Source organism: Rhamphochromis longiceps, linkage group LG7 (assembly GCF_057381845.1).
Source record: "Rhamphochromis longiceps isolate RC_006_pf linkage group LG7, R_longiceps_female_GT1.1, whole genome shotgun sequence".
In the NCBI taxonomy this organism is placed as follows: domain Eukaryota; kingdom Metazoa; phylum Chordata; class Actinopteri; order Cichliformes; family Cichlidae; genus Rhamphochromis; species Rhamphochromis longiceps.
The window spans coordinates 5,488,685-5,512,045 of record NC_140563.1 but is presented as its reverse complement, the minus strand read 5'-3'; the positions used below and the strand labels follow the sequence as shown (position 1 = coordinate 5,512,045).

General features: G+C 39.0%; 1 protein-coding gene across 3 annotated transcripts; it reads left to right on the top strand.

Annotated features, from left to right (window-relative positions):
• Positions 1-14: 14 nt before the first annotated feature.
• Positions 15-23,361, top strand: cpt1ab (carnitine palmitoyltransferase 1Ab (liver)). Of its 3 annotated transcripts, none has more exons than XM_085411768.1 (19): positions 15-149; positions 6,570-6,734; positions 7,163-7,305; positions 8,428-8,599; positions 9,089-9,190; positions 9,622-9,759; positions 9,876-9,953; positions 13,057-13,164; positions 13,795-13,882; positions 16,474-16,669; positions 17,318-17,506; positions 17,605-17,710; positions 19,399-19,512; positions 19,777-19,941; positions 20,446-20,577; positions 20,709-20,861; positions 21,020-21,133; positions 21,319-21,411; positions 21,514-23,361. In XM_085411768.1, exons 2-19 carry the CDS (start codon positions 6,594-6,596, stop codon positions 21,598-21,600), a joined length of 2,319 nt encoding a protein of 772 aa, XP_085267894.1. In that variant the 5' UTR covers positions 15-149; positions 6,570-6,593; the 3' UTR covers positions 21,601-23,361. The 3 variants fall into 3 exon arrangements, with proteins under 3 accessions (XP_085267894.1, XP_085267895.1, XP_085267893.1); XM_085411769.1 differs by lacking the exons at positions 15-149; positions 13,795-13,882 and adding exons at positions 3,463-3,620; positions 14,329-14,413; XM_085411767.1 differs by lacking the exon at positions 15-149 and adding an exon at positions 3,463-3,620.

Sequence of the window (23,361 nt, the reverse complement as noted above, 5' to 3'; positions counted from 1 at the left end):
AGTTGGCTGCAGCTGTCTGACAGGCTCCACACCAGTGACAGCGTATGACGCACGCGCATGAGCAGCCGTGGGATCCTTACGTCTCCGTGAATCCAAAGTTTGGACGTGTTTTTCGTGTTTGCACGGAGGAACGTAAAGGCGAGCACACGGTAGGCTGTCGATTTTAAGTGTATACAAAATGTCAACAAGGGAGCTCTTGCGTCGTTTCCCTCATATTGCGTTCATGTCCTGCGCGTTCAGAGCGGAAATCTCCCCAGCTCGCGTACTGAGCTTGCGTACTGAGTTGTCAGAGACGAATGATGGAAGCGCTAAGGAAGGCTATAACAATAATGCATCTTAACGCACTGGTGTTCTTAGAGAGTTTGTAGAGTATTTGACTTAAAAAGATCTAGGAAAATGAATGTGAGAAACTCTGTCCAAAAAAAGTCATATTGCGCCCTCTGTTGGATAAACAGTAGCTATGCAGGTGATACTGAAAGCTGAGCTGCATCCCATAAATAAGGTTTGGGTTTTTACATATTTAGACAAGCAGACATTTGATCTTCTAAGAAATGCTCAGTGATCAGGGATTTTATTTTTTCCCTCCTTCGGCTGATACACTTTTTTGGAATTGTTGCTATGGTGATAAAAAGCAGCACCAGTCTCCATCTCACCCTGTCCATATCCTCTTCTGTCAGACCAACTCTTCTTGACTTCATTCATGAATCTTCTCAGTGGTGTTCCTTATTTCTTTGTGCTTTGCAACTCAATATTCAAGTATATAGTAAATGGACTGGCACTTGTATAGTGCCTTTCTATTTAATTTGAACATGCAAAGCGGTTTATACTTCAAGTCTCACACTCATGTTCATACAGTGTTTTTTTTATCAATAACTAAGCAATTTTATTTAACACTCACACTTTGATGGATCCAATGCCAATACTGAAGGGTACTTCGACAGGGGTACTTCCAGATTTATTTTTTTAACCTCCTAGGACCTGGCGTCCACATATGCAGACATCACATTTTGGGTTATTTAGACTAAAATACTCAATTTTGCTCTACATGGGCCTGATATCCACTTACAAGGACATTATACTGCTACTGTTCTATCAAAATTCTAAACGAATATCCTCATATGTGGCTCTTATTTTTCTTAAAAACAAAAATAAGGTAAAAAAAAATCTGGTAATTCTTTGTTTTTACATTGGCCCCAAAATGCCCAAATATCAAAGAGAAATTAAAAATGCATGCTGTGGAAGAGTTTGGGTCTTAGGAGGTTAAGGATAAATAAGAAAAGTAATAGATGGAAATTTAATTATTTAGATCTGTGGTCAAACAATGCCTCACAATATGGCCTCTCAAAAATGTTGTGGATATATGATTCAAGGGAGGAATTTTTATATTTAATGCTTAAATGTTTATTTCTAAGCTATCTGAAAGAACAAATTAATAATTCCAGGATGCCCAAATGCAAAATGTAAAAAGAAGTTTCCAAGAGAATCCCAAAAAAGGTTTATAATAACTTTTGCAGCTGGTTAAATGGTAAATGGCCTGCATTTGTATAGCGCTTTTCTAGTCCATAGGACCCCAAAGCGCTTTACACTACATTCAGTCATCCACCCATTCACACACACATTCACACACTGGCGATAGCAAGCTACATTGTAGCCACAGCTGCCCTGGGGCGCACTGACAGAGGCGAGGCTGCCGGACACAGGCGCCACCGGGCCCTCTGACCACCACCAGTAGGCAAACACGGGGTTAGTATCTTGCCCAAGGATATTTGGCATGCAGCCAGGGTGCAGCCTGGGATCGAACCACCGACCTTCTGATTAGTGGCTGACCTGCTCTGCCACCTGAGCTACAGCCACCCTAAGGTTAAGTCCAAGATTACATCAGTTGACATGTATTAGAAGCATACCAAAACAAAGCCTTTGTTGATGGAACATCAGAGCAGAACTTCAGCAATAGTGAGCTCTGGACAAAGTGTCAGAGATGGCAATGTTTGGCAGCAGTAAAAACACAAATTTCTTCCAGACAGAAAACTTTTCAACAACTGTGACACAATGGCAGAAACATTATAGATTGCAGTTGCTTCATTTCCTTCGGAGCTGGTCAGTAAGCAGACTCTGATGCAGTTGAGGTCAAAGCAGAAATAGTTCTTTAGACTGTAAAATAACTCTAAGCACACTAACAAATTAAAAATTAAAAATGACAAAAACAGATTATAATCCCTTTAACATGGTGCAGCTTTTTGGTAGTCTAGTCTTGGTGTTCTTCTTTATTTTTTCCCTTTTTAACTATGTGCAGGCCTACTATATAGGGCACCAGCTTTACCTTTCTACCAACAACTTTGCTGCACTCACTGCCCAAAGCAAATACGAGCATGCACTAAAACTTTCCTGGACTTGAGTAGAAGAAAAACAAAGGATATTTGACATTTTTCACTGTGACATCAAAATTTCAAATCTAAATGGGCTGATCCAACAAGGAGAAGGGTGGCAGAGCATCAAGACACACCTCCTGCTGTTACCTGATGATGCATATCTCTTTATATTTTAGTTTGAATAAATAGCTCAGCAGCAGAAGCTACATTCAAACCTGTGATGGACATGGCTTTTCCACCAGGAACAACAGTAATGAGTCTGTTTAAGACAGTGCCCCAACTACTGCCAATGCTTTATCCAACAAAACAACCCATCCACCTTGTCACCTATACAAACAGTGGGTGGCTTAACATAAATTCATTATCAGCTATCAGTACACTGAGAACTGAAGAAAGCAGTTTATTTCTATCAAACATACACTTTCCCCAACATTATCTCCTCATTCCATGTATTGGATATCAGTGTGGGGCATTGAAGCTTGCCAAGAACAAACAATGAACTCGTAGATACAAGTGGCGTTCCCAGTGTGGAGCAGTGAATGGAATAACATTGTTAGTTGAGAGATATTGAGTAAAGAGCCTCTTTGACCTACAAACTTCATGGAGGAATGGAGTTTGATTTCCTGACACGTTTAAAGAAAAGTAGCTTACATGACCAGGGCAAATTTTCATTTTGAGGATGATCATAAACTAACCAGCTCAAAGATCAACAATGAAGAACTCCACCCACCTCACCATCAAGGGCAAATTCCATATTCTGCACCCCAAACACTCATTCAAAAGCTGAAATCAGAGCTCTTCCACAACGGATCTTACAATTTGACAATTTTATATAAAGATAATTTATAACTTTGCCATAAAATTCAGTTGTACACCTGTCATACTGTAATAAGCATTAAACAGCCTTATCAGCTCTAACAGGATTGCACCATGACATTATATTCAACCCCATACACTACTTAACAGCCCACATTTCACCTGTTATGGCATGGTCATGGTGTCACTGATCCCATCTCCAGCGTAATGTCTTTGCACAGGTTACCAGCTGTCATAGTTTCTGTAGAGCGGGAGTCCTCAGGGGGGCGCTGTTTTAACCACCTTTATATACGGAGGCCGCCGAAAATTGAGATATGTGACGTAGCAAAATGGGCAGTCCGTGTATACAAGTCTGCGCTCTCATTCATAAGGAGTGTTAAACGTTAGCAGTTCCTGCCGACAGCCAGCCAGAGTCACATCCTCCTCCTCACAACTGTAAGTTTTGCTCTTCCACGCTGACAACAAAGCTTTGTGCGTATTTTCTTTTTCTTAGTGCGTAGCGGCCTCTCATGACACTGTTTTCTTTCTCCGTCTCTCTTCTGTGCTCCTTTGGAATTAGTTGGGGAAAATGCAGAGCTACGTGCGCTACGGGGGGAAATATTACAGGCTAGACAAGTGAAATCCGTGACTGTCAATTTGTTGCAGTACCTTGTCGGCGTAGTGTGTGGAGCTGTGAGGTGTTTGCATGGCGTTCAGGCCATTTCCCTCACCCACTCACGCAGCTGCAGGTTTTCTGTGTGGCAGCTTGGCCTACAGAAACCAGAGATCAACTTCAATGTAAGCATCCTGCCTAAACCACTGAAACGGTCCATTGCACTCAAAGCTATTTTAACAGCAGGTCATGGGAATGCATGTCAAAGAGGCCTCTACTGCATATCTGTATGAATATAAACATTTCACCTGTCATGACTTTTCTTTCTTTCTTTGTTTTTGATATTGCTTCTCATGTTAGACTCCCCTGGTGATTCCTATGTTCTTGTTCCTAACATTTATGTCGGCAAAAGTCCAAATAAAGGCCTTTTAGTGGCCATCGCATTATAAAACGCATGTAACTGTAATGTAGAGTAACGCGGACGTGAACCTTAGAGAGCAAATTATTTGATTGCACCAGAGGACACATGTAGTGAAGGGTGTGGGTATAAATGTCACCTACCTGTGAAGGTCAGCAAAAGCTGGCTTGTGGTGTCCTTGTTGTAGGAGCGTGTTTACATTCATAAACTACAATAAAACACAATTTATAGGACCGGGAGGGTTAATTATTTGTTATTATAAATAAATAACACGTACTATGTTTATGTCCAGGTTACACACTGGTGACCTAATTTCACTTAGACCACGTGGGAGGATATTTGATATAATTTTACAAATGTAACCGGCATATGTGGGCCTAGCTTATGAGCCTGTAAGTGTTCGGTAATGACGGTTGGTTTTATGGGGTGAGTGTGGTGTTTGCAGCCATAATGATAATGCAGACAGTAGTACAGTAACTGCATAAAGACAAGGGCTAGTTGCAATGGTTGCAAAGACCTAAATGTTTATCGCCGGTTATACGACATCCACAGCAAAGGCTATGTTTTCAGTGGCTCCTTTGTTACCACATTTGACTGTGCTGGGTGGCACAGGACGATTCTTGAGTACTGTGTTGCCAGTTTTACGCGGCATCTAAGCGGCGCTGTGCTGCGACCTTTCCCCTAGTTTCTGCAGCACAGGGTGGATCATGTGATGTTGGAAAGTAGCTGGGGGGAGGGGACTGGCTGCTGAAACGCTGCTCTGTGGATGCTGTTCCTTCAGAGGAGTGGAAGAAGCGACGTGTACTGCTTTCAGAGTGCTCTCATTGAATGAAATAAAAGTGGACCCTGTAACAAAAAAAGGAAAAAAGATAGAAATCCTTTAAAAGAAGATGGTCTTTGCAGAGAGACATCTCTTTGGAAATAAGGGCTTCATTAATTTTCTTCTGAATCTGTAAAACCTGAATCATGCTAGTCATTTTCAGGTTTATTCCATGGTAAATTTATGACAAAGCAGATGATCTGTGTATTAGAAGAATTATTTGAGGAAGTCTTATAAACTATGTTTAAAATATAACAGAATTTGTGCACAGCTTGTCAAGTTCATTCATGTTTCTTCTAAGCCAATAAAGCATTTTTAATTCAGTTGCTTTCTGTTTGTAGCAAGAAACAATTAAATCTAAATAAAAATATATATCCAGGGCGCTAGCAACGGGTTCTCATTTGTTCATAAAAAAGCATCATGTTAATTGTTTTCTTGGTTGCCTCATAAATATACAAACTACAATGGAGTCTTTTATAGTAAGTAAGCTGGAAGACCCACTTGTTCAAATACAATAGACCAGACATTGCTTTGATCAAGGTTACTTCCCAGTGTTGCCTTTTACTGAGACAAGTTAGTTTCAAATTTTTCCAAAACGAATGGGTGGGGTAGATAATTATGGTAGCTGAAAAGATTTACTTTATTTATTTATGCAGCCATATCTTGACTAGGGTTGACGGTTTTAAAACAAGACAGGCCTCATGCCAAACATCAGTTATGTTGGACTACCAGTATAACCAGTTCAGAGTTCAGACATTTGTAAGGGGTCACCCACCTGTGTGTGGCCTCTGATCTCAGTTTGCAGGAGCCTGTTTAGTTAAAAACATACACATGACTTTCATTTTGTGAAGGACGCTAATCCAATCACAACAGTTGCTAAAAGGGATACACAGTTTTTTATGATCCTTACCAAGCTGAGAGCAGTGCCCATTGTGAATTCTTTCTAATGCAAAAAAGTAATAATAATAATTAAAAATGATTTGTGCTTTAGTCACAATTTCTATTTTTGAAGTGGGTTTTTAAAAATATTTGTGTCGGTGCTTCCTCACATGACAGATGGATTGCTTTGTGCTTGTGCACAACTGCTCCACATTTAAAACTAGCACTAGTTTTGCCTTTAAACCTAGATTGTGTGAGTGACTGTGCAGGTGTCAGTGAAACTGCATTCAACTGTTTTAGAAGTCCAGCAGCAACCCTTTTAACCCTGTGGCTGATTCCCTGCAGATAAACAGATTACATCTAAAAATGGTAGATAATCGGCAGTGTTGGACAAATGCTTTCAAGACACTGATAGAAGCTGAGGGATAGTTCTGATATTTGGCTTACACCAATCATTCACAGCCTTGTCTAGAGATCAACACGCTGTGTTGAACCTTGTAGTGTGTAACCACTCTTGAAGTTACTATCTGTGTTTAGCTGTGTGAAGAAGAGTTTGTAGGAACAAGAATGAAGATTTGGATCAGTTGTTGATTGACATGGTCCTTAAATCTTTGGCATAAACTTTATTCAAACTCTCACTTTGCTAATATTACTGTTTGCTCTTACTGTCCTCAGTGACCCTGTACATCAGTAGCCACCATGGCAGAAGCGCACCAGGCGGTGGCCTTTCAGTTCACAGTCACCCCTGAAGGCATTGATCTACACCTGTCTCATGAGGCTCTTCGCCAAGTCTACCTCTCTGGCATCCACTCCTGGAAGAAAAGATTTGTTCGCTTCAAGGTGGGAGGCATTAAAATAACCAAAGAGCAAAGTTCAGAGGTTTTATGTATAGTAATGGCTATGCACACAACATTACAGCTCTTTTCTATTTAACATTACAAGATCCCAAGTAATTCTTTGTTGTTTATTAGGTTGCTCACACTAGAAGGTCATAGACTCTCACACAAACAGTCAGCTGTGACACTAACCTTCCTGCCCGTTCTTTGTGTCCTAGCCTTTGGCCTAGTTATCTGTTTACACACCGCCATAGTGAATGACTCAAACCCAAAGACCTGCTAGCATTTTCACACATTCCTCTTTTGTTTCATGTATGTAATTAATGATTTGTCACATGTATCCTCATGATAACATGTTATGAAGTAATTTAATTTTATCTCCTTGGCCCTATATGACCTCTTTAATCCCCAATTTGACTTACATTTCCACAGAATGGGATAATGACTGGTGTGTACCCGGGCAGCCCAGCTGGGTTCTCCATAGTGGTTGGGTCCTACATGGCTTACAATAAATTTAAACAGCTGGATCCATCTTTGGGGCTGTTTACCAAGCTGGGTCAGCATATGCCCATCAGGTAAGCTGATCCCACGAGGTGATATCCTGGTATTATATGGCTTTTTGTACATTTTTTTTCCTATTAAAAAATAATAACTTTTATTAGTGTTTTCTAAAGTAGATTGTTTCTAAGTATAACCCTAACTACCATGCGCATTTCTTTACATAGTGGCACAATGATAAGTGAGAAAGCAGGTAAACAAATGCAGTGGGAATTAGCTAGGTGTTGTTTGGCTGGAAGCAGGTATTTTGCCAAATGCGTTGGCAATGGAGTGTGTTTGACTCATACTTAAAGATGTTACAACATTTGCAATAATGCGCATGCTTCATACAGGTCTGTGTGTTACATGAGTCTGTAAACTAGTCTGTTTGCTACACATTTTCTTCCAGCTACCTGCCACAACTGATTTTATAATTTGCCAACAATGTTGATCATGTTTAGTAATACTGTGCAACCATGTCTTGAACACGCAAAGCCTTTAATGTTTTTCTTATCCACAGTGCTCTCAAGTCAAGTCGGCTGTTCTTTGATGGTGTTTTTTTTTTTTTTTTTTTTTAAATTTATTGAAGAATGTCTGAAATATTAAGAGTACTGGAACCTTCTTTTTTGTTTTAGTAACAAGTACAACCTGTTGGTGTTAAAATGTTTGAAACCTTTAAGTTACAAATACAGAAAAATCTACTGCATGATCAGATCTGTCCTCATTAACCTTGGCTACACTACATAACAGCGGTTTAGGACTTTACTGCTGACAGTAAATTCATCAAAATGTTTTAGTCCTCCTATCAGAGCAAATAACATACATCATTTATCAGTCATGAGTCAGTCTGTCTTTGCTGACTTTGGACATCGCCAAGTCAGGAAGTAGCTGTGTGACAGTAATTGCCCCATGTTTTCACTACGCTGTTGTAGTGTAGTGCAGTCTTAGATTGCTCATTTGGCCAAGGTTGATAATTAATTGTTTATACAATGACTTTGAACATCATAGCACTTTACTTATTCTTCAGTTAGATTACTAACTTACAAAAACATACTTAGTCTTGTAAAGCCCTATTAAGCAAAACCATAATTTGTGTCCACTCTGCAGTTAAAATTTTAACATTATATTGTCCTTCCTCCTGTTTCGTTCTCTGTCCACAGCCGATATATGTCCACAGACAGCCAGAGGATAGTCGGAGGAATTCTAGTGGGCACGAGCCTGTGGGTTACCATAATAATGATTATGAGGACTGTCCTCAAGTCCTTGCTGTCATGGCATGGATGGATGGGAGAACGTCATGGCTCCTTGTCCTGGTCGAGTCGCATTTGGATGGTGAGATAATGTGCTCCATTGTTCCAGTCACTGAAGAGGAGCTAATTGGTAGAATGTCATAGAGATTGACCTTATTGCCTTGAATAAACAATGCTGTTTTTGCAACAGTGTTATTAAGCACTTGTGAGTGTCTTCACTGGTCATATGCTGAATAAAATGTTCTACATTAAACAGGGCTGAGGTTTTATACTATATTTTAAACATTATTATAATCATGTGTGCTTGTTTTACTTATAAGATGAGTTCTAAACAGCAGGTAATTATTGCTAAATTATAATGCTATTAAGGTTCAAAAATTAGTCACTTGCTATGACAATTAGGTCCAGGCAGAGATACAATGCAAATCTTGTGGAGGCCATACTCAAAGTGCTACTTGTGTCATCTTGTTATTTACTGCTGGTTATGTCTTTGGACTTTGCCTCGTACCTTGCTGGTTTCCAGGTGAAGCAAAACATCACTTCAAACTGCCTTATCTCTCTGCTTATCCAGGTTCTAGTGAAGGTGTTCTCTGGCCGGAAACCAATGCTGTACAGTTTCCAGAACTCTCTGCCACGACTACCTGTTCCTTCTATCAAGGACACCTGCAAAAGGGTAATTTCTTATCTGGTGTTTTTATCTACATTGATGATCATGCTGATAAAGGTGCTAGGCTTTGGACTGGCACCAAAGTTGCATTTTGAAGAGCAAAAAACTTCTAGGTTTTCATTGAGGATACCAGTTAAGATTACCCCCCCCCCCCCAAAAAAAAAAAACAAACAAAAAAAACCCCAAACATGCAATATACTGGAACTGCATGTAAACAAAAAAGCCTTAAAGGTACTGATTTAAATTCATTTACACATTCCCTCAGGCTTTGACTCTGTGGTGCAGGGCAGTGACTGGAAAGTGATCTTCTTGCCTGTGATTGTCTGTCTGAGAAGACACTGTGTGCTCCTTTTTTTTCCCCTGCCCTTTGTGCTCTTTGTTAAGTCAGATACTCTTTGCTTCACTCTTTCTTACCTTGATTTTTCTGGTGTTTTCAGTACTTGGAGTCAGTGCGCCCACTGATGGATGATCAGCAGTTTGAACGAATGAAAGGCCTGACTCAAGACTTTGAGAAGAATCTGGGTCCGAGGCTGCAGTGGTACCTTAAACTCAAGTCCTGGTGGGCGTCCAACTATGTGAGTTCCTCTTCTCTGACTTTTCACACTGTCATGATTCTTAGGTCAGTCTTACCCTGAAAAGCAATGCATTGAAAACTTCTGTTTGTTCCCCCCCTTCTCTCTGCCTGTCACAGGTCAGTGACTGGTGGGAAGAGTATATTTACCTGAGAGGCCGTGGACCTATCATGGTGAACAGTAACTATTATGCCATGGTAAGGCAACTCCACCTCCGTTAGGTAATAGTGAGGTAGTCTCCTCATGATGGTCTGAGTGTTTGAAGGCATTTTGTGTGTGGGTTTTTATTTTTTTCCCTGACACCTGGCTAAATCCCAAAAGCTCCAATTTGAGCAGTTTTCATTTTAACGTGACCCGTTTATCACCACTTTGACCCCCAAAAGCGTGGATGGTTGTGAATTGCATACAAACCCTTTTAGCCTTTTAATTATTAACTCTTTGTGTGTGATCTTTAAGTTTTGCAGAGTAATCAGCAGTTATCTTGTGACATACTTGTTACACAATGTTGTAAAAGAAAAAAAACTGTAACGCAAACACTCGAGCAGCTTCACGGCACTATCTGCAAAACGAAACTCAACATTTGAGACTAATTTATTTATTGCTACTATATATATACTGGATAAGAACAGCACAAATAACAAAAAACTACGACCTCTGAGTTTATGATTTTGAATGAATGGAACGAACACTTTCAGTTTGTTTCTACGTGTGAACTGTCTAAAATGTAACTCAACTGTCTTCCTTTAACTTCGATTTTCATATTTGGCTTTTGAATAGGGCTGGGCGATATGACCCAAAATTCATATCTCGATATTTTTTAGCTGGATGGCGATATAAGATATATCTCGATATATTTTTTTAAAGCCATAAAGTAAGAACAAAAAGAGAGTTCTTAGTCAAAGCTGTGTCCCAGATGTCACACAGGCACTTTTATTAACATAGAGCAGATGTACATAACATTTACTCAAAAATAAATTATGAGCATTTATTAAATAATAATGCTCCATAAATAAAAGAAAACAATGTTGTTTTTGTGCATAACAAAAAGCTCACAATTGTGCAGTCAAAATGTAAACTAAAAGACGCTGAGCACAATAACAAAGACAGATTTCACAGCTGCTCTGTTCCCAACTTCTACTGCGTGACTGACAGCATTGAGTTTGAAATCCTCTTCGTAACCACGTCTCATAACAGGTGCCATTTATGGTCCTTATACACAGTAGGGTAATATTACGTTGAAGCACAGTACGTATCACTCCGCGAGGCTCAGCCGTAATGCTCCGACAATCCATCAAGCGGTGCAGCTCCGTAGCTTATCAAAGTCGTACTAAAACATTTTTTGACAGATTGCTGAGCGCTGTGTTCCACATAAAATCGGTTCGCGGCCATCAAGCACAACCAGAATTCATACATAAGGCGCGCTGTCAACTTTTGAGAAAATGAAAGGATTTTAGTCCGTGCAGCACCTCTGGGCTGCATGGCGTTAGCGTGGTTAGCTCGTTAGCGTGGTTAGCTAGCTAACACGTTGACGCCGTCCAGCGCCACGCACGGGGCGATGCGCACTAACTCGTTAACGGCGATTTGCCGTGTCCGTCTTGTCGCTTCCTGCAGGTGAAGCGATGGGGGAGGAGGGGGACTTGTGTTCAGTGAAGGAGAGGCGAGGCCGAGTAACGTTGCGTAAAGACGAAAGTGGACGAAAGAGAGGCAAACTTGCGGCTCCACAAGTATAATTATAACGTAACATAGACTATATCGATATAAACGATATTGTCACATCTTATATCTCGTATAAAAATATATCGATATGTTTTAAAAACTCGATATATCGCCCAGCTCTACTTTTGAATGAGAGTATTTCTGTGCTACACACATAATCTAATTTGTAACTTAGTGTTTAATAACTTGAAATCTTTCTATGTACCCTAATGATATGCATTCTGCAACATTAACCCTCGTGTGTCCACGAGTAATAATATACTTTATTATAATTTCTCAGGGCAAGTTATAGCTGAAGTCTTGTAGTCTTGGAGTTAAAGACGTCAAGTCTTCAGAATCCTGGCAGCCAATCACCTAATTACAGCATCTGTACTTTGTGGATGGGTTGACTGGCCGCAGTGTCTGCATAAATCTAAACCTCCCATTTTTTTACCTGGATCAGTGACAAAGTCAGGACACTGCAAATGTGTCAGTTGTGTGCAGTTGTTAATTGTAAATCTGTCACTAAAACCGGAACAAAAATGGATCCATGCTCTTGCTTACAAACCCTCTTTATACTCTATGCAAATTGTCTTTGACCAAAATAACTACAATGAATCAAAGGCCAGATTGCATTTGTATCAATTCTAGCTTTTACCTGTTGTAAGAACAACACATTATCTGAGGTTTGATTTAAGCTAGCTGCAGACTTCAAGTTCAAAGACCAGTTTGCAGACTGAGTTGTACAATCTAGATCACACCTAAGATCATTTTCTTTGGATTTTCTTTTTTAAGACAATACAGTATGAATAGGCAAAGTGTAAATTGACATAAAAGACACATTTTCTCATCATCTGACATAGTAAACAACTCATCCTCTTAATTAAGTCACAACTCCAGTGTGTCCAAAAATTAAAACCACACGTGCTGCCAGATGTATAGTTTAGTGGATAACACATTCGGCTAACATCTCGAAAAGTCTGTGGTTTGAGACAAGTCGAAGCGCAAATTGCTGAAAGTGTTGGAAACGAAAGGCATCTAGTGAAAAAAAAATTGTCAGATGTGTAGATTATTCTCTTGTGAGTAAGAGAGCAAGAAGGAAGGAGTTTCTATACTGTCCCTGTTCCCAGATGAGCCATCTCAGTCTTTAGGCTTACATATTTGAAAGACTAATGGTGCTACAACAGGTTAAAACAAAACAGAGCTGCAAATGTTTATGGTATTGTTGTAATATTTAGAACAACATATTACTCAATAAATTAATCAGCTATCAAAAGTACAAGTGCACAGCTTTAGATAAGACGTTGGCAACTTGCTTAGTGTGATCTATCGGTGGAACTACAACAATAACAATGCCAAGAATTTAGCACAGGATTCACTGCACTACGGTACACACCTCACTCCACATTGAGTGCACCTTCAAAACTGGTCACACATTTGTGTTTACCAACGATGAACAAAGATTCAGTTAAAACAAAGCAACAATCTGACTTTTTTAATGCACAGGTTAAATGTGCAGCTTAAGTGGTAGTTATTATGTTTCTGTTGCCTCACAAGCTGTAGGAAGATGTGAGAACTTCTTATTGATCATCTCTGTTTCTCCAGGATTTCCTGTACGTGTTCCCGACCTCCGTCCAGGCTGCCAGGGCAGGTAACGCCATTCATTCTATCATGCTGTACAGGAGAAAACTGGACAGAGCTCAGATCAAACCTGTGAGTACAGAGCTCCTCTGTTTGACATTTAATGATTTGTTGAACTATGTGAAGCATACATAGTTGTAATATAAATTTCCTACTCATTCACACTGGCTCCATGTAAATATTTAACTCATACTTTACTGATTAATAGGTATTATCTCAGTGTGTTTTCCTTTTAAGTTTACAATGAAAAGCTGCTTATCTTTTAACGACCATTTCTTGTGTGCTTTGATGTAAGTTTGTTATCCACAGTCTCACGAATTATTATATTTATACTCTGTCACCCTCAGCTCACCGTAACTAACCATGCACTGTGCTTTCTGCTTGCTTGTTTGAAGTGCAGTTGTAATTACCAACAATGCAATATCACAGGCATTTTCTAAAAGCTTAGTAAAGAAACTAACCCACCCCAGTGCCATTTATTCCTGCATCCCCGTCAGCCCCTTGCCTTCACCAAGCTGCATGATGCCTAAGTGCAAATTCTTACACTTGCACAATAGCAAAATATGTTGTGAAAATGCCCACTTACCTTTCACCAAATCCAACTGTATGCATTTATGCAAAGACCATTGCATGAGCTAGCTCTGTTACAGACTCACACTCGATTGTCTCTGTTTTACTGTTTTGTGCCGGACGCTGCGTTAGATATACTTGCTGGCGAACAAGGTTCCTCTGTGTTCAGCTCAGTGGGAGAGAATGTTTAACACCTCCCGCATCCCCGGTTTGGAGACAGGTAAGAGGAGGGCACGTCTCCATCGTGCCCTCTCCCCTGTGACCCTGGTCATGTTCATTGCAATAGCCTTTGGAAACCCTGATTACTATACTCGTTCTCATCAGCACAGCCCTGTGCTGTTATTGGCTTTAATACATAGGAATGTTCACATTTGTTTAGGTGATACATTATGTCACAATATTCTAAAAGCTTTCAAATTTCTCTTAAAAAATACTGTTGCATCAGGGCTTTGCTGGTGTATTTGAGATAGTAAGCCACTGGTTTCTGGACTCCGCTCATGTCTCTTTCCCTGGAAACCTTGCTTATCAAACCAATCCTCATCACTCCCACTGCACTTAATCCAGTCTCCTGGTCATGTAGGTGTGTGTCTGCTGCGGCTCTCTCTGGGATTTTAGTAAATTAGTTTGTCATCTCTTTGTGTTTGACTCTCCCCTTTTGCTTTTCAGCTCATGCTCCTACACACTATTCCCATGTGCTCAGCCCAATACGAGCATATGTTCAACACGACTCGTGTCCCAGGTGTAGAAACAGGTAGAGTCTTTAGCTGGCGCCTCCTCTACTCCAACTGTACTTTTCCTCAGGACATTTGTCCATCAGTTTGAGTTGGAAGTCTGACCTCTATGAATTGATAATGCATGTGTGCTGCTGTGTGCACATTCTAGGACTAATTTGCATGTCACTGAAATATAGTTCATAAGTTTTAGAAGACAAACAGTCTTAGATAAATAAATAAAAGAAGTATATTTTTCATGCAAATAAAATATGCAGAATATGTATTTACTATAATACACAGTTTACGAAAGAATTATAAGAATAATGTTTTCACAGTCCTGGAAAACATTAAGTACACTGTTACTGCTGCCATAGGAATTAAAGGAGTTAGTAGTAGACAGGTGCAGTTAATCAAATGTGATTAATTTGTCATTAACAAGTGTGATCACCTGTATAAATTTAGAACTTGTTGTTTTCTTTCTGCTTGCTGGTCTGGAATATTCTGCTGTGTGTTAACACAGTCTCACAGTCTTCCCAAGAAGGGATGCCTCAGCAAATTAACCCCAAGATAAGAACGTGCAATGGTCATAGAAAGTGCAAAAAAACACAAGAGCTACATCTCAGAGTCTACTCTTAGTTTGCATGTTAAATGTTAAAATTCATGACAGTGCAGTTAGAAAATAAATATGAAAATAACTGTTTTTTTTGCTGTGTCAGGACCCAAAGAGAGCTATACATTAATAAAAAATCCTGCAAACTGCAATTAACTAAAACAATGCTGTCAAAAACAGTGGGATGTATTCATTTGTTTTAAAGTACATGACTTTACCTGTTTTTAAAATGACTTAATTGGAAACTTTATAAAAAAATGGATCAGATTACATTGTTCTGGCCTTGTAGATTGAATTTCTGTAATACATAAAATTATTCTTTTTAAACGTAATTTAAGAAGTAAAGTAAAGCAGTGAAAATCAGCAAGTGTTTACTTTGATTCATTCCAAACTTTTTGAGGTGCCGTGTTTACAGGCACAATGACGTGCACGCAACTACTACAAAAAATATAAGCTTCTTAGAAGAGGTAAAAATCCTCTAATCAAGATTACGAGCAGTTAAGTTTAAAAACTCAAACCTGAAAGACTCGAGGCCAAGACAATAATAAATGTACAATAATAATAAATTGTGTTGCTTAGCAGCCACATGGGACCCAGCAGAAGGTATTTAACGCTACCTTTTTAGACTGAAGGCATTTAAAAAATAGAAAAATGTAGTGTGCTTTTAAAAATAAATTTAATAAAATAAGTTGTATTCAGTGTCTTTGTAAGCAGAAAGATCTGAGTTGCTGCAGTGATTAGAACGGCTTTCCAATTCAGCCCTGTGGTATACTGGGCCCAGAATACTCATACTGATGGAGGTCCTTACTATAAGAAACTACAGTAGGCTAAATATTATTATTTGGCTTGTTCTTGGTGTAAGTATTTGTTTCCCTTTATCCTACCAGTACCAAGTACATTGCTTGTTTGAGTGCTCAAGCTCCAAATTTGTAGTAAAATAACACAGTAGCAATGAGATTATGCAAGTAAAGCTTTGAAACTGGCTTCCCACATTTGTTCACATTGTTGTTCAAACAAGCATTGTGTTCCCAACTACATTCTTGTTCCCAGTCCTTCCCTTTTTCATCCCACTTGCTGCACTCCTCATTTCAACCCGCCTTAGTTTTTGTATTGTGTAAATGAATTATGTTTTTCTTTTAAAAGAAAACTGGATATCACATCTTTTTACTTCTGGGGCAAATTACTGTTCACTAACATCTGTATTGCTACCAGAAATAAAATAATGCAACATCCACTTGATATTTGATATTTCTATAGTTATTTCTCCTTTTTCACAAAGATGTTGGCATTAAACAACATGCATTTCTGATTATACACACAAGTCACCCACATGATGTGTGGTATGCAAGTTCTTTTATTTAAAAAGAAAAAACACAACACATGTACAAATATAAATATACCCTTCTCCCCCACAACCACAGATTTTCTTCATCTGTCTTTCTTGTTTTCCTGTTTTCTCTCTTCCTGTCATTGTTCTTTCTCCACTAGACACCCTTCAGCACGTGAATGAGAGCAAACACATAGTTGTGTACCATAAGGGACGTTACTTCAAGGTGTGGATGTTTTATGATGGCCGGCTGCTGTTGCCACGGGAGATCGAGCAGCAGATGGAGAGGATCTTGGCAGACAAGTCGGAGCCCTTGCCAGGAGAGGAGAGACTAGCAGCACTCACTGCAGGGGATAGGTGGGTATCATTGCAGAATAAGCTGGAGCCAGGATTGATGAGGCCACACAATTTTACTTTTTAATCTGTAGCATGACAGGAAGTACAGCAATGTAGGCAATGCGTGGACATTTACAGTGGTCATAGGCTGAATCAGTGAGTTTGGTATTCTTCAAAAACTCCTGGTAGAACTTAAACTTTATTTTGAAAGATATATTTTAAGAAATTAAAAATGTGATTGCAAATTGCTATTTGAAATAAAGAAAATAAACCTGAAATCAAAGAGACATCAAAGTCATGTTAAAATAGGCTAATAATATGGGCCTGGGCATGTATCATATTTCAAGCATGGCAACAAGATTAACCACTAACTTGTTTTGTTTGAAGTGCAGCTGTAATTAAAAAGCAATTTAATTAAAAGCGATTTCACAAGCATTTTCTAAAAGCTTAGTAAAATACATTTTTACGGAGTAATAAAGAGTGTGGTGTTGACGGCTCACAGTTTTCTCATACTGACAAAGAAAAATGTACGCGTATTTATGTAAAATGACACTTAGCTCCAGCTTTTATATGCTTTCTGTTAGAAAGATTAAAAGAACATATTTTACACTCATGCAGTTATGTCTATGCTTTACTTTTTGAACATATTTTTTGTTTTTACCTTGTTAGGACACCGTGGGCAAAGGCCCGTGAGATGTTCTTCAGCCGTGGAAAGAACAAGCAGTCTCTGGATGCTGTAGAAAAGGCAGCCTTCTTCCTCACCCTCGATGATACAGAGCAGCGCTACGATGCAAAAAACCCAGTCAAGTCTCTGGACATTTATGCCAAGTCCCTGCTCCATGGAAAATGCTACGACAGGTGGAGATAAACTTTATAGATTTTATGGCCAATTTTCAGTAGGTTTGTGGCATTAACCTGTTTGCAAATTAACCTAATAATATTTTGTAACCCTTCAGGTGGTTTGATAAGTCCTTTAATGTGATAGTTTACAAGAATGGTACGATGGGACTGAATGCAGAGCATTCCTGGGCAGATGCTCCGATTGTTGGCCATCTGTGGGAGGTAAGTCACTGGTTTTGTGGAAAAAAGTAAATACGGTATCTCGTAATATCACAAGAAATATTATATAGTTAAAGCCGTAAATATTTAGGCACAAGTTTTGTCATTTTAACTCTGCACCACTACAGATCAAAAGAATCAGAGCAAAAACTTTAAAAGTAACCAAACCAACAGTCTGATGCATTCATGTCTTAGTAAATGAGTAATTTACTGGTGAGCAACACCAAAACACCTGGACGACTACTAAAGACAACCAGTACAGCCAAGTCAGGAGGTAGACGTGTTATTGTTAAAATTGTTAAAATCTACCATCTAAAGATGCCTTCATGAAGGTAAATGCAGAGGATTTGCAAAAAGTGCACTTGTTATACTTAAGAACAAGGTCAAGTTATACTTGTACGTCATAAAACATCTAAAGGACCTGCACATTTCTGGAAAAAAAATGTAGACAGATGAAACCGAGCTTAACTTGTACCAGAATGATGGGAAGAATGGGAAGTATGGAGAAAGAGAGAAACAGTTTATGATGGACATGTATGGCAGCCAGTGGAACAGGGTTACCTGACTGCTGAATTCAGCATGCCCAGGATACCTTTCTGTTATCTGGATTCACTTACTCTAAGCCTTGGCAATCAGGATAAGCATTCACATGAAGCTGGTTATCAGCTTGTGGTGCTGCTGGCAGCATCTAACCAATCTAAGAGTCATCATATGATTATTCTTCTACAGAAAATGATCCCTATGAGTGTCACCTACAAACTTACTACAATAGCTGCAATTCCAGTAGTGTAAAAGAGACTTGGCAGCAGATTAGAATGAAGCAGAAGAACATTTTCTAAATCAACAGATTAATGCATGGACATTCCTGTGACAATGTGACGCACAGTTTGTGCTTTGTTCAGAAGTTTTATTAAGACTTCACAAGCTGCATATATATAATATATATCCCCAGCAGAGAATCTATATCACACTTAAACATGCTGTGAATAAAAGAATAAGTGCTTCCAGATGACGGAGTCTCTGCAGACTGCAGTGACGTTTGGCAGTAAAGTTTGAATATGAAAACAAAATTCAAACATAGGCTTAGTTTACATGCAAATTTGATATGTCCCTTTTTAGGATCATATGTTATAGAAAAACAAATTACTATTGCAAAACTGTGGCCAACAAAGCTGCTTCTGAATTTATTACTGATGCTCATCAGGGAAACAGACTTTAGACACTACTGAAACACTTTAGACCCTCCTACACTCCCCGCACTGTCCAAGAGACTTCTAGGAATGGTGACGCTATTTTCTGGAGAAAATTGTTCAGTAGGTGGTGATTTCATACCTGCTGGTCTGGAACAGTTCACAGCATAAGTTACCATGGCAATATACCCTGCAAGAAGTGAACTACCGTAGATCTCAGGCCGTAGATCTCAACTTAATAGAGCGTGCTTTTAAGCATGCAAGCCACATCTGAAGGTTACTGCTGCAGTAAATGCCTAACACAGCATCTTAAGTGACTCAGTAACTCATTCAGTTATTTACTGATTTTTTTTTTTTTTTTTAATCCAAGTGTTAAAAAGGATTTTTAATTTAAAATTAGTGTACGTGGTGGTGTACAGAAGCAAAATTGCAAGAAGACATTGCAAGAAAAACAGCAGAAACTTTTGAGTGAGATGAGTTAAAGTGTTGACTCTCTTGCAGCATGTACTTTCCATGGATCCAAAGCTGGGATACACTGAAGATGGTCACTGTGTTGGGAAGCCCCATCCTAACCTGCCCGGCCCTCAAAGGCTGCAGTGGACCATCCCTGCTGAGGTAGAAAATCTTTTACTTTACACCATAATTTTATATTAGCAGAACTTGGATTCCCTCTTGTGGAAGCATAAGCTAAGTACACCAGAGTGGATGTAATTAACTATATAGATGTTTGTTTATTGGATGTTATTTTTTGGATTTAAATAGCTTCTAAAACTAATCTAATAATTTAATCATCTTGACGTTTCTTCATAAAATGCATATATATAAATAGATATTTTTGTCTGAGTAAAACATACAGTTATGTTCCCTTTATTCCTCTAGTGCCAGGAGGCCATCGAGAGTTCTTTGACAGTAGCCAAAGCTCTGGCAGATGACGTGGACTGTCACATTATCCCCTTCACTGACTTTGGAAAGGGGCTGATTAAGAAATGCCGCACCAGTCCTGATGCCTTCATCCAGATTGCCCTGCAGCTGGCCCATTACAGAGTAAGTTCCCGCATCCTACCATTTTTTTTCCCTGTTCATATCCTTATCTGAAATAAGTTTTTTTATATATATATATATTATAAAATCAATCTCATATTTAAAAGTGTAGATGTAACTTCTCAGAAGCCAGCGCTTTCCAGCCGCATGCAATTAAATTAAGTTCCAGCAGAGGGCAGTCACAACTAGCTGGCCAGCATAGATTTGTAGGCAGTCAAGCAGTGTTTAGTGGATTTAATAGCGAATTAAAACTTTTATTTTTAATTATTCATGTTGCACTTTAATTAGTAATATGACACAAAACATTGGTGTTGCACGTTAGTTGTGGTATGTTTCTTAATTTGTCACACCATTTTAATTAATAGCTAATAATAATACATAAACCTCCTAAAAGCCGCAGGCCTTTGTAATCATTTCTACTGTTAATGCATAAAAAAATATATTTACATAAAATGTTTTCTCTTTTTAATCGTGATTTAATTAAATGTAATTCTACTCTCTCAACAGGACAAAGGGAAGTTTTGCCTGACTTATGAAGCCTCCATGACTCGTATGTTCAGGGAAGGTCGAACAGAAACGGTGCGCTCCTGCACCGTGGAGACTTGTGCCTTTGTTCGTGCCATGGTCGGAGATGAGACAGTAAGTCCCCTCCTTTCATTTATGTGCTACCGATTTTTTTTACTTATTGTTTTTTCACTTTATTATTGTTATTGTGTTATTAAACTATTTGTCATATTTCACTTCTATTCCTTTCGTATTTCTTTCTACAGAGAGAAGAGCGTCTCAGGTTGCTCAAGCTGGCGGCAGAAAAACACCAAAGCTTGTACCGTTTGGCAATGACAGGACAGGGCATCGATCGCCACCTTTTCTGCCTCTATGTGGTTTCCAAATACCTCGGAGAGGATTCACCCTTCCTGAAGGAGGTATGAGCTTCTTTTCACAAGTTTTGTGTGTTACAGGTACTCGAATAATGCCCATAATTGCTCTTATAAACTTTTTCATACATAGAAAAAAGTTACGAGCGAACGACCAATACAATAATGTGTCTTAATCTGTGGATTTCATAAATCTTTACATTTAGGTCCTGTCTGAGCCATGGAAGCTGTCCACCAGCCAGACTCCTCTGCAGCAGGTTGAGCTGTTCGATCTGGTCAGACACCCAGAATATGTGTCCTCTGGAGGTGGTTTTGGTCCAGTAAGTTGTCCATCAGCTTTCACAGTGTCTTTAACAGCTGTTTGTGTTAGTTTTCCTGCAACAAAACACATAAGGTTGTATAATCCTTAAATTAGAAAAAAAGTTGAAATATTAAAGCAATAAAAATGTATTACTGTGTATGGGATAAGCTCAGAGTCTACTCTCTCGCTTTCTTTGCCCACAAGGTGGCTGATGATGGTTATGGCATCTCCTACATCATTCTTGGTGAGAACCACATCAACTTCCACATCTCCAGCAAACACTCAAGCCCAGAAACTGTAAGTTCACTAATTTTCCATTTTTTTTCTTCTTTAATGGCCATTTTAAATGAAAAAGCTTACTGGAATCTTCTGCATTTCTTTCTTCTTTTGTTTTTTTAGGACTCGCATCGTTTTGGGACCAACATCAGACAGGCCATGCTGGACATCCTGGGTCTCTTTGAGCTCAACAACAAAGCTTCCAAGTGATGGCTGTCTTTGCTGGTGGAAGGCTATGAGTAACATATATTCAAAAAAAGGTTGTACAGAGTCACTTGTTGGTTTAGAGGTTATATTTATGTTAATTGATGTTACAAAAATAAGGATGATTGAAAGGAAGCATTATCGTTAATACGTTTGCAAGGCACTTATGTAAGCTGTATATTTAGGCGTAGCGAGTAACCGGTGGTGTTGGGTACAGGTAATGCACAGATCAAAGTTGGTTTTGGTTTTTTTTCACAAGACTGTACATACCGGTGCCTTACTGACCCACTAATGTAAAAAGGGCAGAAAGGGCATCTGAGATCAAATCTGCATTAACATATTTCAGCTAAAGGCTTGTTCAGTGGCATCATCAAATACTTGAATTGCATTTTAAGTTGCATGATGGTGCAATATCTTTATTTCTGTTCCCATCCAATGCGTTAGCTTTGTCCTTAAGTTTCTTTAATGTCTTGCAGTTGCAGCTCCTGAAGCACTGACCAAAGCAGCAAACTTGATGTTGAATTTCATTAAATTTGCATGCTGTGTGTGCTCTCCATTATTTCATAAAGTGAGGTTTAAAGAGAGGATGATTCTGAACGTTTAGCAGCTATACCCAGTAATTTCACACAGACAGGAGTAAAGTAAGGTGTCTGTGATTGCAAAAGTTATAAACATTCAGCTTGGATCAGAGTAGCGAGCCTTACATCACTGTAATGTTGAATATCAACACGTTGCTACTGTCTTTTCTTATTCCAAGTGCACAGCCAGTGTTTTTGTTCAGGTTTGGCGTCTATGACTCTTATTAAGTGGCGACAAAGGCACATTAATTTTTTTCTTGTTCGTTGTTTTCATACTCAGGTTTTGCTAACTTGGCCTAGTGTCCTAGGGTGCTGGCTACAACACTGAAAACGAGTGCTTTTGCTAACATGTAAATGTGCAACACTAGACGTTGAAATGCAGTACAATGCCAATGTGATTCCAGTGAGATGGTAGATAGCATAGCGTGAAGTTTGCTGTTGAAGTGAGAGTTCGTAAGACAGGGAGGTGTGCGTCTGGATTGAATCTGACAGCGTGAGGTCAACAGTGACTTTACTTCTTTTGTGAGGGGTTGAGGGGGGGAAATCGCCAATTAACTGTACTTTAGCTCTGTTGCGCACTCCATCTCTGACCCTATCGTTCAAACCTAGGAACTCCAGACTACCCGTACAGCCTTTTGTCACCTCAAAAAAAATTCTGTAAACTTTTATGAGCAATCGGATTGTTGGTTATATCAAAGCAGTGTTGCAGCTGTTGTTTTTAAGTCAAGAAAATCACATAGTCGGTTTTTTGGTCTTATCAGTAAAGTTGGATATCATTTCTTCTCTTCAGCTATTTTTTAAGAAATGCATGTTTCTAGTCATGTATAGGAATGCATTTTTTAAATAATGTATATGTTGTCAGTCCATCATATTTATTTTTTCAGGTTTTAGCTTCTGTATTTTAACACATCTTGGTTATTTGACAGCGGATCGTCACAAATGATGACCCCTAAGTTAAGGTTTTTCTGGTTTAAGAAAAAACATGGACAAAATGCTTCCTTTTCTTTTGTCATGACAGTTTTGTTATCCCAGACTAGTTTTATCTAGACCTCATGTTTACACTGCTGCATGTTTTTGAAGATGAAGCTGTATATGTTTGCCTTTAATTTAAAGAATTGTTAAAAGACAAGCAGCTGATATACCAAATTATGTTTGAACAATAAAGTAAATGTCAGATGGCTGCATCACC